Raw genomic sequence first — 14,450 nt, 5'->3', positions numbered from 1 at the left:
ACATGTGTACCCATGAAGTGATCACCAAAATTCAGATCATGGACAATACGCCTCACTCCCAATACTTCCCAGTGTCCTTTTTAATTCCTCGATTGTCATCCCCTGGCCAACACTCATCTGCTTTATATTACCGTGGAGTAGTTTGCACTACAGTTTGCCTCAGTTTCACATATATGGAAACTTACAGGACGTACTCTTTCTTTTTTTAACCTGGAGGGAAATCTGGCTTTCACTCAGCATAATCTTTTCCAGATTCATCCATGTTTGCAGGTATCAGTAGTTCATCCTTTTGATTAATGAACACAGTCACGCATTTGCTTAGGGGTGGATTCACACTGGAGAAATGCATTGCTAGAGGGTTTCATTGTTGTTCATTAAAGAGTGTGCTTCTACAACCTGAGATGGCCATATCACTACGTGTTCTCATCTTAGGGGGCCACCATTATGTACATGATCTGTCTGTCATCAACCCAAATATCATTGTGCAGCGTGTGACAAGTAGTTTCATTGTCTAGGTGTACAGGCCACAGTTTCCCCTGTTCATTTGTGGATGGTCATTTGAATTTTCTTTTCCAGTTTGGTCTTTGTAGGAAGGATTATTTAGAAAATGTATTTCATTTCCAAGTATTTGGGAATCATTCAGAGTTTGGGGATTGATTTCTATTTAATTCCATTGTGCTTGGAGTACGTACGTAGTGTGACTGCTTGTCTTCTGAATTTGTTGAGACATGTTTTATGATCTGACATATGGTCTTACTTGCTGATATTCAGTACCCAAACGCCTTTTATGTTTACCTGCAAGGAAAAAAGAAAAAGAAAAAAGAATACACCCCTCTGTACACTTCTATATGGTGTATACTGTAGTAGATTAGGTCAGTGGTGTTGTTCAAATCTCTGTGCCCTTCGAATTAGTCCGCTTGCTTTGCTGTGACAAAATACCTGAGAAAAACAAGAGGGGGAAAGGTTTATTTTGTCCTGAGGTTTCAGTATGATCCTCTGGCCCAGCTGCTTTTAGGCCTGTGGAGAGGCAATACATCAGGGCAGGAGCATGTGGAAGAGAAACGTTGCTCCCCTCATGGCAGGCAGGAAGCAGAGAGAGCTCACTTTTTGTAACAAAGCTCCTCCCCAAGCATTAAACTATAACCTATCAGTGGATTAATCCATTCATGAACTGAGTCCTCATGGTTGAATTGCCTCTTAAAAGCCACATCTCCAGACACTGCCTCCTTGGAAATCAAACCCCCAACACATGAGCTTTTGGGGACCTTTAAGAGCCAAACCATCACACCTATTCTTGACTTTTTTTGTTTAGTTTGTCTTATCAGGTACTGAGAGGGAAGTGTACATTGTTATTTCCCTTTTTAGGTCTGCCAGGTTTTGGTTCATCTTACTTGAAACACTGTCATTAGGTTACACGCTTGTGTCATGTCTTGATGAGTTGACTGACCGTTTTTAAAACTGTGCTTTGCCCTTCTTTATCTCTGATGATACCTGGTTTTCTGAATTCTTCCTTGTCTTCCTTTGTGAATTAGGGTTTGCATGGTATATTTCTTTTCACCTTTTTCTTTTAGTGTATTTATACCTTTATATTTGAAGTATAGTGTAGTTGGTTCTTGTTCTTTTATCCAGTGTAGTAATCTTTGCCTTTTAATTGAAATGTTTAATCCATTTACGTTTAATATAATTTATTGATCTGGTTGGATTTAAGTCTAACATCTTATATTTTTTCTACTTGTTCCATTTGTTCTTGTCATTTATTCTTTTCTCTTTTTTGCCTTCTTTAGTATTAATCAAGGTGGGGGTTTTTTGTTGTTTGTTGTTTTACTTTCTGCTAGTAATTCTTTTTCACACTGTGGTTTATATTATGTATCTTTAATGTATTATCGTCGATCATGAATGTATATTATATACATAACATCCAGTGTAGAAGCCTTGCAATGATATACTTTTTTTTCTTTCAGTGTCGGGGATTGAACGCAGCGCCTTGCATCTGCTAGGCAAAATGCTGTCACTGAGCCACATCTCCTGCCCCAACAGTATACTTCTTATTGCTACCTTCCTAGTCTGTGCTGTTCTTATCATTGTCTAAGAATTGCTCTTTTAACTTTAAACAGCTAGGTATTTGTTGAAGTAGTTAAGAATTGAAAAAACGCCTTTTATGTTTACCCACATATGTGCCATTTTCTGCTTTCTTTGGATAAGTATGAATTCCTTCTATTACCATTTTTTCTCTGTTCCTGAAGAACTTTCTTTAACATTTCTTACATTATAAGTCTATTGATGAAAGGTGCTCTCCACTGAGATGTTTTTATTTCATCCTCTCTTTTGAAGGATATTTCCTCTGGATATGGAATTCTAGGTTAAAGTTTTGTCTATCTGAATTTATTGAGCCTCTTCAATCCATTTATGTTTTTATAGGAGTTTGGAGAGTTTTTAATCAGTATTTTTTCAGATATTTTTATGTAATTTTTCCTTCCTATTGAGACTTTAATTACGTATAGATGCACATTTGATAATGTGTACAGATCAACTGAAGCTGTTCATTCTTTCAGCTTTGTTGAAAGAATACTTCCATTGCATATATTTTATGCTTCTGGTTGGATATATTCTGCTGCCCTGTCTTCAAATTCACTGATCTTTTCTTCTGCAGCATCTAATCTCTGTAAATTCCATTGGTTCTTTTTTTAAAGCTTTCAGTTTTATCTTCATTGTATTTGTGTTCCCCTTTAAAACGTATTTTTTTCCCCTATTAATGAGGGGATTATTGAACCAAGGTCCTTGCACTTGCCAGGCAAATGCTGTGCCCCTGAGCTGCAAGCCCAGCTCTCCTTAAACCTTGGAGCATATTTATAACAGCTGTTTGGGGTGCTTGTCTCCTAATTCCATCATCCGTCTCATTTCTGTGATGCAGTTGACTGGTTTTCCTCTTGGTTGCTAATCTCAGTTTCCTGCCTCACCTGGAGAATACTCATTCTGTTCTGCACATTGGAATGTCACCTTGTGGAGTGACTGGATTTTGGTTTTTCCTTTGGAAAGTGCTGACCGTGAGTGGCGAGCAGCTATTTACTGACAGATGGACTGGATACTTCAAAAGCTTGTTTTCAAGCAGGGAGGGCCGGTCTGGAACCTTCTGATTCCAGGGTTACACTAGCTCCTTTAGCACACGGCCTTTCTGGGTCTCCGTTGAACGTGGGACCCATTCAGCACCGTTGCTGCTCTCGGGCAGGTGGGACAGCCCCTGGCCTTGTGTGGCCTCCTGATCTTGGCTCAGTCGCAGCCCTCTGCTGTCTGTCTTGGGCTCAACTTTGCAGAGAGCTGCACACATGCAGTTGTGGATTCAGCCAGAGACATCCAGGGGGCCCTCGGCACGTTTCTGGAATTCTTTCCTTTGCACAATTCTCTTTGTTATTCTGCCCTGTGAATTCCAGCCACCTCAGAAGTCCGACCCTGAGAGCTGTCTCTGCCGTTCAGTGGATGGCGTGCTTCCTCTGGAGACTCTTCTCTGTGCCCTGTTCCAGGAGGTAGAGCTCTGGGCAGAGGTCTGGAGCGGCTCGGGGGCTCGTGTCATCTGATGAATCACAGTTCTGACCACCTGGGACCAAGGCTGTCATCATGGGTCTTTGTCGCCATTCCCAGCTTTACAGAGGAACGTGGCAGGAGGCTGGTCCTCACAGGCACTCCAGCATGGCCCCAGTGAGGAAGGGTCCCCATGCCGGCTCCTCGTACCTCATGCTCCCATCCACCCCCTTCTCCGGATGCTGAGCCCAGGGCTCCATCAGCCTTGAAGTCACCCTCCTCTCCCTTGTGGGGTCTCAGAGACCCTGGCCTCTTACTCTCTTAGTCATTTGATCACTTCACTCAAATCCCTGTGTTCCTGTGATTTTTTTTGCCCCAGTTAAATTCCCAGTGTTCCAAAGGGGAGGCCCAGCGCTGGTGTCTTCGGGCATCTAGTGTGTGAATGGCTCCTGTGTGTCTGACAAGGGAAGCCAGCCAGTTTGAGGAGGGGATTCCAGCGTTCCACGTAAGGCCAACGGATGGAGCAGACTGTTGATGACTTGAGTTGGGAGCCTGGGGAATTCATCCTGGCTCAGCCCTGGCCCCGTGTGGCTCTCAAGTGGTTCCCAGGTCGCTCTGAGCTTCTGTGGCCCCACCGGCCTCACACCCTCGGGGCCAGTGAGAGGGTGACGGGTCAGATAGCTTCGTGCCCCGACTGTCCTCTTGTTGGCATCCCCTCTCTGACGCTCCCTGATTCCTCTTTCTGAGTTCTGCTCTCCTGGCAGTCGTGGGGGCCGCGGTTTCTGCTGAGCACTACCTGTGTGTCGGGGAGGACCGGGGACTCCATGCATGGGGTGAGGGGTGGCAACTGGAGCGCCCCTGCCCTCAGGAAGCTTGCAGGCTGATGGGGAAAGAAACATGGCCACACAGCGTGTCATTGTAAATGATGGTCAGTTCTTGGGGGGCTAGCAGGTGGCCAGGTGAGGAGGGACCAGGAGGATTCCCTAAGGAAGAGCTGTTTCAGGTTAGCATACGGGAGCAGCAGTCGAGGATTTGAGGGAAGAATGTCCCGGGCAGAGGGAATGATGTGGACTTGAAAGAGACTGGGTGTTGGAGAAGGTGAGTGCCCTGGGCCAGCGCTGGAGAGGCCAGCAGGTCCTGGCAGCACATAGGTGAAGCCCCGCTTCGTTAGATCAGGGGCTTCATGGTGTCCCTTCGGCCCCTGCCTCAGAGAAAGCAGGGCTGTCCCTGAGAATGCCAGGTTTATACAGCAGAAATCAACCATGGGAGGGTCCAGTCTAGAGAGGATCCTGGAACACGTCCTACAGGGCTGCAGAGAGACCGCAGAGGGACAGCAGCTTGCTCGGAGCTCCCTCTCCCTCTGCCCAGGTCCGCAGCTCTCTGTCCCTATGCCCCAGTCCCTGGTGGGGGAGGCCCTAACGTTCTGCAGCGGCCTCCCTGGGTGGCTGGCAGACGGTGCTCCTGTCCTGACCCACACTGACCTCCTGCGTGGCCGTGGGAAACTTCACAGCCTGTCTGGGCCTTTTCCTGGTTTCTGAGAAACACCAGCAGTCGCTCCTGGCAGTTGCCATCCAGGTGCCCCCATGGCTTTCTGGAGTCTCTCATGGAATCCCTGCGGGCTGTCATCCAGAGGGGCCGTCCCTCTCAGCAGTGGGGTGAGGCAGGGAAAACTGAGGCCAGGACCCAGAAGCCAAAGGGGACAGAGATCGCATTCAGAGGTGACTGGCCTCACTCCAGTCTCAGCGTGGGTCCCGTGACAGCCTCCTGCCCTGGTGCCACACTCACACCGGGAGACAGTGGAGAAACCAGAGGTGGGCTCTGGGCAGCAGCATGGGCTGGACTGTGCAGGTTCACTCTGTAGCCTCAGGCGGGGGGCGTGCTATTGGAAGAACGGTCCTTGTACTTGCAGCTGAACTTGGGGGGTCACTGAGGTCCTGGGCCTCAGCCAGAGGGAATGTGTGGAAGTATCTGTGGTTCCTAAGTCAAAGTCCAGTCCCTCAAGTGGCCTTGGGATTTCTTTCTGGGGCTGATGGGACTTCCTTCAGGGGCCCGACTGAGAACCCCCACTCGTGGCCTCTGGCCTCCATGGTGGAGGTGTGCACTGAGCCCCTCTGTGCCCCAGGTAGGGAACACCAGGTCCTGGTGCTCACTTCCTGCATGGCCTTGGGCAAGGCCCTGCATCCTGCCGCTTTGTCCTGAGCTTTCCATCTGGTCACGGCCTTCCATCCTGGGCTCTGAAACCGTGGGCGGAGTCTCTGAGACCTGGCCGGGCACCGTCCTAGGAGCTGGGCGGAACAAGGCTGATGCCTACCCCAGAGGCAGGAAGTGAGCCAGGTTCCCCCCACGCAGTGCTGGGGTCAGGCGTGGGAATTCAAGCTCTGCTGGTCCTGGGGCCCCCTGGTGAGCACCACAGCGTCCCCCTCCTTTGCCTCTTCCTCTTCCTGCCTTTAGGGGAGGGCATTGCTGATTTTGCATGACCTCTTAAGGGAGAAGACCTGCCCACTCTTACTCAGTTTCCGTGGGAGTGGGCCAGGTTCGGGGGCTGAGCCACTGGTGATGCTCCACCCACCACCATGGACACAACCATCAGAGGGAGAAATTGCCAGAGTCAGCTCCGGTTCCCCATGACCGTGGCTTCTGCAGAAAACTCAAGAGAGGGAGACAAGGCCCCTGGGCAGTGCGACAGGCGTTTCCCCAGACAGCCTCAGGGGACTGCTGCATTTGGCCCACCATGGTGTCAGGCACTGGGGTGAGCACTATCCCCAAGAGCAGCAGTTCCGGTTGGGGTCCACTGAGTACTGCAGAGCCCTTTCCCTGTACCCGCCCCCAGCCTCCCATCCACCCAGCACGTCCTGCCTGTCTGCTTGCTGTCCTTACCTCTGAGCCTGCCTGCTTTTCCAGGAAAAGGGGCTGAGAAGCCCACCTTCTAGAAGACGTGCTTGGACCTATAGTAATGAATTCAGACGCCCCGTCCTGCAAAGACGGGGCTGGCAGGGGGACAGGTCATCTACAAGGGGGCTGGTCAGTGGCCTCCAGGTAACAGTGTGAGCTGACAGTATTCCTCAAGGAAGCCAGGGAAGGTTCTAGACTCCTGGACTTTCTTAGGCCCAGGGAGTGAGAGCCTTGCTCTCAGTAGACCAGGGTCAGCTGGGCAGAGCTGTCCCAGCTCTGGCACATGGATGCCTGAGGCCTGAGAGGCCACCTGCTCTGCTGGCCCGAGGGCCCCCGGGGACTGAGAGCGTGCCCCTCTCAGGTGCCGCCCCTGGGTGGGAGCCGCCGGACGATCCAGACACGGGCTCTGAGTGTTCACATCCAGAGGTCACCCCGTCTCCACGCTTCGTGGCAGCGAAGACCCAGACGAACCAGTCGGGGAAAAAAGCTCCGGCCTCCGTGGTCCGCTGTGCCACCCTCTTGCACCGCACCCCTCCAGCAGCCCAAACCCAGACGTTCCGCACTCCAAATTCGGGATCTCCAGCAAGCAAGGCGACCGCAGGTACCAGTGGCCACATCACCCCACACTTTCTCCACCCCCAGCCTGCCCAGCCATGTCTGGGGCCATTGTTCCCCTGCAAGAGCAAGAACAGAGGTCCCTTCATGCTCTGGGACAAACGTGGGGCCCAGCTCTGCCGCGGGCCAGCTCTGTGACCATGGCAAGCCACCTAACCTCTCTGAGCCAGGTCCCTTGCCCTAAGTAAGAAGATTGTACAGGAAGATTTGCAAACTTTTAAAGTCACAGAGTATTTTCTCCCAAATTAAGGCCAAGGGGTCTGTTTTATTCGGCCGGTGTAAGCTTCTACAACTTATTAGTGGCCAACATTTGAACATGAGGAGAATTTTGATTTCTGACTGACACTGAGAAGTCAGGCCTGGCTCCTGGGCCCACGTTCCTGCAGGGTAGCAATTGACTGTCTCCTTTGCCCGGGAACATGTGTGCTCCAGCTCGCTCCAGCTCGCCATCCCGCCCTCTGCCTCCCACCCCCGCGGCTCCCCCCCCCCCCCCCCCGGCAGGGGTCATTTCTCATCGTGTCCACTCTGTTGTCTGTGTTCATCCCGCCCCGTTCATGTCTGTCACCTGCCTGGACCCTGTTGGCATGAGTTTGCACTCTCTGCTTCCCGTACAACTCCGTCTAAGAGTGTCCTCTCCCTGTGGAGCTGCTGTCCGGGAAGCAGGTGGCTGACAAGAGCTTCATCCTCCTGGCCGCCCCGTAGCTGCCACTCCCCATGAAACCCTTGCGTGAGACAGAGGCCTGGTAGGGCACTGGGGGACACCAGTTCCAACCTTTTCCTGGTCAATGCAAGAAGGCGTTCTGGCTCCAGAAGGGTGAACAGGCAGCAGACAGTCCCCAGCGGTCATTCCATCTAGAAAACAAACAAGACCTGCCGCCTGCCGAGCACCCCTGCCGGGAATGCTTGGATTCATACCTGCAGAGAACAAGCCTCGGCTGCCTGCCTGGCTTGGTGGGAGTTGGGGTGGAGTGGCCATGTCGGGTTCCGGGGACTTCTGACCCTTCAGTTCCCTTGAGGCCAGAGCCAGCCCCTAAACATGCAGATGATCTGAGTGAGTGCTCGGATGAATGAGCCACTGGTTTGTGTGGCCGATGACCCAGCTGGGTGAGAGCCGTGCTTGCCTTTGCTCAGGTTCTGGAGGCTGCTCTGGACAGGGGTGTGGTGGTTGATGTTTACAGTGCTTAGATCTCCCAAAAGGAGGGGACTCAGTCAGCCTCGAAGGCCGTGGGTTTTGGGGACGGTTGTGTTTTTGCTACAGTAGTTACAAATTAGTTAGAAGCAGCCAGGTCATGGTGGTATCATTGGCGGTAGACGTTGACGCACCTGGATAATGGGATCTTGGCTTTCAATCCCCATCTGACACTAGAGCTTTGTGCCTGGGAGTTTGCACCCAAGTTTCTGCAGAGCACTGCCCACGGGGGCTGATGTGGCATGTGGCATATGGCAGTATTGAACCTCCATGTTTTGAAGCAAGTGTCCATGCCTGGACTGCCCCTGTGACTTAGAAGAGTCCTGATGGGATCACTCCTGGGTTTCCCAGCTGGGCAGGCCAGAGGACACCAGGTTGGGAGCAGGCACTGGCAGGGCCTGTGAGGTGGTGCGAGCTGGACGTGGTCACCCCCCATCCTCCTGGAGTGTGGAGCTCTTGTGTGGGAGAGAACACGCCTGTGCCTGGGACTTGTCTTGGAGCCTCACACACTGGCTTTCCGTCAGAGGCACATGAAGCAGTGCAAATTTTGCACAATTGGTTGAGCAGCAGGGGACTCCCAAGAGTTGGCAACATCCGTTGTGCTGAGTTCCAAACAGATGTTGGTCAGAACAAAACTCCCTCGGAGGTGGGCACCTGTCCCCTTGTGGACACAAGGGTTAAGGCGGAGAAGGCAATTGCTTCCTCACTCCAGAGCTTCATAAATGAAGGCATGGACTCCCCCGGTGACGTCTCCCTGCTGTCTTAGAGGGCTGGGAATGCACCCGGGGCCTGAAATCAACAGCCTCTCTCTCTGCTGTGTTTCTCAGCCTCTCAGAGCTATGGGGGGGATTAAGGGAGACCACAGCTGTGGAGTGTCTGCACCAGGGCCTGCACAGAGTAGGTGCTCGGTTAGGAGGGCCTCCTTACAGACAGCTGGCAAGTACTGTTTGAGGTGCTTGGCCCAGGCAGTCTGCAGACACCTCTGAAAGGAGCCTTGTCCCCAGGAGGGGGGTTCCTTGTCAGGTGGGAGGGTGGGGAGAGCTGTGCCAGGCCATGGAGCTACTCTGGCTTCCTTTCCCACCCATCGTCCCCATGGTCATTGGAGCCCTGGCACTCACAGTGAGCACTTGCCCTTCTGGGGTAGGGTGGACAGGATAAGACTGGCATTTCCCAAAATGGGCTCTTAGGTCCCTACTTTGGAGGGCTACTACAGAATCTAGTATGTTTAAAATGGGGTTCTGTGGACCCCTGATGTTCATAGGAGCTGAGTTAAGTAGAGGCAAACAGGTCTCATTCTGGGAGGACTTCAAACCTTGGCTGTCCTCTTGCAAGTTCTTTCTCCTTAAGAAGGGGACAGGGTCGGCTCACATCCCAGTTGACGTGTGCCCTGAGGCCTTCAGCTCTTGGGGTAGCGGTGTCCCTGTGGTGCCAAGAGTGTCTTAGAAAGCAGGTTCTCTTCCACCGCAGATTCTCTGTTTCGGTGCCTTCTGCGGGTGGGGCGGGGCCGGGCCTGTGGTGTTCCACCTGCCTGCACCCTGTTTCTGCATCGTGGGGTTTTGAAAGAGAACCAGAGAGAGGGCCGGGCACTCAGCAAGCTGCAGCACGGGCAGAGATGCCAGAAATCACTCCAGGGTGGCCGGGCCCTTGTCCCCTCCCCTGGGTGAACTGACCCCTCGCTTTCCTTGCCTGCCATGCCTCCTGACCCAGGATGCTCTGCCTGCCGCTGGTGACCGCCAGCTTGGGAAACTGGAGTCTGCTGCTTGACCTCCTGCTGTATCAGAGCCGCCCCCAGGAAACAGGCTGCCGTCCTCCCTGCTCCTTCGTGGGGCCGTGGAGTGGGGTCTGCAGAGGGAGTGGCCGTTGGCAGGTTCAAACGAATTGGTGTCACACATGTGGAACCAAAGATGGGAACCCAGGCCCATGTGCCATGTGCTCACTGGCTGGATTTCAGCTGTGTCCCTGGGCAGCCCACATCCCACGGTGCCTAGACTTCCTAGGCATGGCCAGGAGGGTCTCCTGGGACCCCACTGTGCTGTTCCCCCCAGCAGAGAGTCCTGGGCATTCACCAAGCCCCGGGGCCTCCTCCTGCCCTCCCTGGAGACCTCGTGCTGACTGTCCCCATGGTTTTCTGTCCTGTCCCTCTCCCAGCAGAAAGCGCCTTTAGTCGGAGAGTAGAAGGCAAAGCACAAAACCACTTTGAAGAGACCAACAGCAGTTCACAGAACTCCAGCGGTGAGTGTGCCCGTGACACCGGTGCTGGCTGGCACCACAGCCACCTGCATCCCAGCAACAGGCCCTGATGGACCAAGTCTTCCTGGTGCATGATGGGTCGGAGCGGGGGAGGCTGGGGCTGGGGCTGGGAAGGGGAGGGACAGCAGGGCCAGGCAGAAGCAGGAGGGGCCTTCTCTTCCAGGCCCACCCTTCTGTGGCTCTTCTTAGTCTCTCCCCATGGGGAGAGGAACTTCCCCTTCCCAAAACTTGTCCTCCAGCTCAGGTGGATGGCCCGAGAGAGCCGTTGCTGCTTTTAACACTAATGTTGCAGCCGGTTTCTTCCTAGGAGGGGCAAAGGGGGTACAGTAGAGAAGGCTCTGAAAGCCAGAGGTCCCAGATGTCACCCCCACTTTGGACCTGGCACTGTCCTAAGGAGGATTCCCTTCCAGCCCTTCAGCACAGGCTCTTGGCCGTTTCCTGGTGGTGTCTGGCGCCCCCTGTTGACTGCCTCAGGCAGGGCCCTGGCCCAGCACCCCAGCCTCTAGAATGGCCGCTGTGCGGTCAGCCTGGCAAGCGACAGGTGGTCACAAGCAGCCTCTGTCCAAGAAAGGCACAGCAGGGACAGCCAGGGCTTAAGAGAACAGGCGTCCCATCACTGTGCTTCCCTAGGCTGAGGCACCTGTGGGGACAGGACTCTGTGAGGTAGCTGGGGACACAGATGGTGATGCGGCCCCGGCCCAGGAGTGAGCCAGCTCCACCGCCTGGCCACTAGCGGCTTCAGCCAGTGCCTCTGTTTCTCCCCACTGTGGTGACCTGACGGAGCCGCAGTGAGTGCCCCTGGCCAGTGACGCACTGAGGCCCGTGGGCTTTTCCTGGTTGCTGGGTTTTTTGTTTGCTTTGTTTTTTTAGTAAGCCAGTGCAGCTTGAGTGCCTAGGGACAGGGCTGGGGTTTTAGATGACGTCACGCACACCACCTCTCCGGGCAGTCTGTGAGTGGAGGGGTGACTCGCCAGGCAGGACTAAGTATCAGCATGGGACTGGAACAGAGGTCTCCCCATGTGCCCTGGGCTCCCAGCCACGCCACCCTGCACCCCCATGCCTCTCGTGCCCTGGAGCTGACTCCACTGTCGGGAAGGATGCCGTCATGGGCTGCTGCCGCCGGCGCCACCATTTATTGAGCGCTTACTATGTGCCTAGCGTGTGTTCGGAGCGTGATGTGCCTCACCTGTTTCCATCCTTTCCACATCCCCGTGGGAGGCAGTGAGGAGACGGAGCTCGGGAGAGTCGATTGTAACCCCATGGGCCGCAGACTGTTGCTACTCCCCCATCCTGCCACCAGACCCCAGGAGCACCTCGGGCACTGCCCCAGGTGGACGGCCACATGGATGTTCTCTTGTTAGGACTCCTGTATCCTCACAAAATCCTAGAGGGATGACCCTGCCTGATCTCACCCTGCCCGGAGGCCCCAGCACCCACGGGAAGCCTGCACTCTCTGAAGAGTGACCCGCTCCATGCCACCACCACCCCATGCTTCCACCCAGATTGTGCACCTGGCTGACAGGTGCTCCCCACTCCTGGGAGCCCCATGCGGCTCCCAGGTTAGAAAGAGAAGTCATGGCGGTCACAGAACCGCAGACTGGGAGAGACTCAGCTAAACGGTTTCTCTTTGGCAGAAACTGCAAGTCCCCTGATTCCCAATCCTTCCCCTCTCCTGCAGAGTAAGTGACCATCCTGTTGGGGGGCTGGAGAGGGCAAGGCAGGGCAAGACTCGGCTGGCCTCCTGCACCCCTGACCTGGGCTTTGGAGACTGGCTTAGGCCACCCTTCTGGGCAGGCGCAGCAGCAGGTGGGAGGCCCCAGGGCCAGTAGACAAGTTTGGACAGGGCAGGGCAGAGCCCTGGCCCCAGGCAGCCTGCCTCTGCCCCTCAACCCTGCCAGGCGTCCCCTCCTGGCCATCAGTGCAGCCTCTGGACACCTCCTTGGAGCTGGCCAGCCACCTCCTCTCTCTGCCTCACTCTTCCACTTTTTTTTTCCACTTCCTTCCTCTCCTCCTCCCCTTTAGTGCCCTGCACTGCCTGGAGTGCTGGGGACAGAGCTGGCAGTTCAGGCCCAGGTGCCCTGGCTCCCGTCGGCTGCCTCCTCCTGTCCTCGCCCCACCCTCAATCCGGCCTCCTGCTTCCTCACTGAGCACGTGTCGGCTGCTGTTTTTTTGTTGGTTCATTCATTCACTCATTCGTTCACTTGGTGAATGTGACTTCTGTTGTCCCCAGGTAGAGGGCTGGGCTGTGGCACCAGTCATTGTTCTCAGAGAACTCTTGCTCCCTGGATGGGGTCCTCCCCAAGCCCCTCCCAAGTGCCCAGAACAGTGCCTGGCACGCAGTAAGCGCTCAATAAATAGCACTCCACCAGATCCCGTGATCTCCAGCTGCATGTCTTCCTCTCTCCGTTGCTCCCTGTGTCCCCAGCCTAGTGCAGGGGAGCAGACAGACTGGTCCTGGAGCCCTGAGCACAAAGACCCAGCGTATGTTTGGGTCCCCACAGAAGGTGCCCAGGTGTGTGCTGCCCCTCACGCTGCCCCGTCTCCCCCCAGAGCCCTATACCTGTGGAGCCTGCGGGATCCAGTTCCAGTTCTACAACAACCTGCTGGAGCACATGCAGTCCCACGCAGGTAAGGGCCCCCACCAACACCGGCTCCTCTCCTGCCCCCTCCTCAGTTCCTCAGATGGAAGAGAGAACTGAGGTCGCTGGGAAAGCCGCACTTTCCTGGACGTCGCAGGATGTGAAAGCCACCCTCAGAGAGCCCCGGTCAGTCAGTTGTTTGTGACACAGGGTGGTCTGCACTCTGGGGTCCGCACAGGCCCTGTGGGAGCACCATTGGGGTGGAGGGGGTCAAAGAAGGCTTCCTGCTTGGGGCCCTGCGCTGAGCCTGAAGGCTGAGGAAAAGGTGAGAGTTGAGTGTGGCTTGAGGTCAGCCAAGCAGAGCCGAGGTGGCTGTGAGGAGCCTCCCGTCCAGGCTGGGCTTCAGCCAGTCTAGGACAGTCTCATGCATGTGACACTGGGTCCCGTAAAACAGTTGCACTCAGAGCCAGACATGGTGGTGCTTGCCTGTAATCCCAGCTGTTCAAGAGGCTGAGGCAGGAGGAGGCAAGTTTGAGGCCAGCCTGGGCAATTTAGCAAGATTATGTCTTGAAATTTCCAAAAAAAAAAAAAAATTTAAAGGGCTGGGAATGTAGGTCCGTGGTAGTGCATGTGAGGTTCAATCCTGGGTACAGGAAAAAAGCAGATGTGGACCAGGAGGGCTTCTCCATGCAGACTCCTAGACCTCCCCCTGAACCAGGACCAGTCTGAACCTCTAAAGCGAGTTCAGAGCCACCGCCCCTAGACAGCCTGACTGGCAACGAAGCAAGAGGAAGCACATCCCGGAGCGGGCAGCTGGCTGTGGGTCTCTCTGTGCCTCAGGGGAATCCTTCAGGGGCATTAGAAGCCATGTGTGGAAAGCACCCTGCGCACAGGGTGGCTCAGTTGATTGGCAGCTGCTGTTGATTCTACTGTCATTGTCGTGGCTATCATTTGTACCCCTCCAAGGTTATAGATCTTTCATATAATCCTCCATGCCGGGCTCAGCCAGCGCAGAACACGGCAGGACAGGGCTCTTAGGGTAGCCGCTGCTCTGCGTGAGCTCCACTTGTCTTCATCCCACACGTATTTATTGAGGATCTGCCATGTATCAGGCACTGGTCCGCACGATCTTTGGGCTGGGCCATTAATTATTTCTGATGAGATCTTTCAAATCAGGTCAGACCTCTTGAGTGGCAGCCAGGACACTTGAGTTCCAGTTCTGCTGCAAGGAGGTGCCCTGATGCTGTGTGACCTCAGGCAGGAAACTCTGTCCCCATCCCTAAAATGAGGGTACACAGACCCCAGGTCCCCAGCTGTCAGCTCACACCACCTTCCTGTGTCCCCGGGCCTTCCTCCTGGCTTTGCCCTCAGCATCCCTTTCCTGGCTTGGACACCTCAAGGCACTTAGA

General features: G+C 54.4%; 1 protein-coding gene across 11 annotated transcripts in view; it reads left to right on the top strand.

Moving 5' to 3' along the window:
- Positions 1–14,450, top strand: part of Znf618 (zinc finger protein 618) — a 160,684-nt gene that overhangs the window by 131,741 nt on the left and 14,493 nt on the right. For 5 of the 11 annotated variants that reach the window (XM_076845639.2, XM_076845638.2, XM_076845636.2 and 2 more), the window contains 3 exons: positions 6,770–7,009; positions 10,361–10,444; positions 13,013–13,090. In XM_076845639.2, coding sequence (XP_076701754.1) covers positions 6,770–7,009; positions 10,361–10,444; positions 13,013–13,090 — 402 coding nt within the window. The remainder of the gene's footprint in view (positions 1–6,769; positions 7,010–10,360; positions 10,445–13,012; positions 13,091–14,450) is intronic. The other 6 variants (XM_076845640.2, XM_076845637.2, XM_076845634.2 and 3 more) reach the window with 3 other exon arrangements.

The sequence above is a fragment of the Callospermophilus lateralis genome, chromosome 2 (assembly GCF_048772815.1).
Source record: "Callospermophilus lateralis isolate mCalLat2 chromosome 2, mCalLat2.hap1, whole genome shotgun sequence".
Lineage (NCBI taxonomy): Eukaryota > Metazoa > Chordata > Mammalia > Rodentia > Sciuridae > Callospermophilus > Callospermophilus lateralis.
Note: the sequence above shows the minus strand (reverse complement) of the source record. Positions and strands in the feature narration are given on the sequence as shown.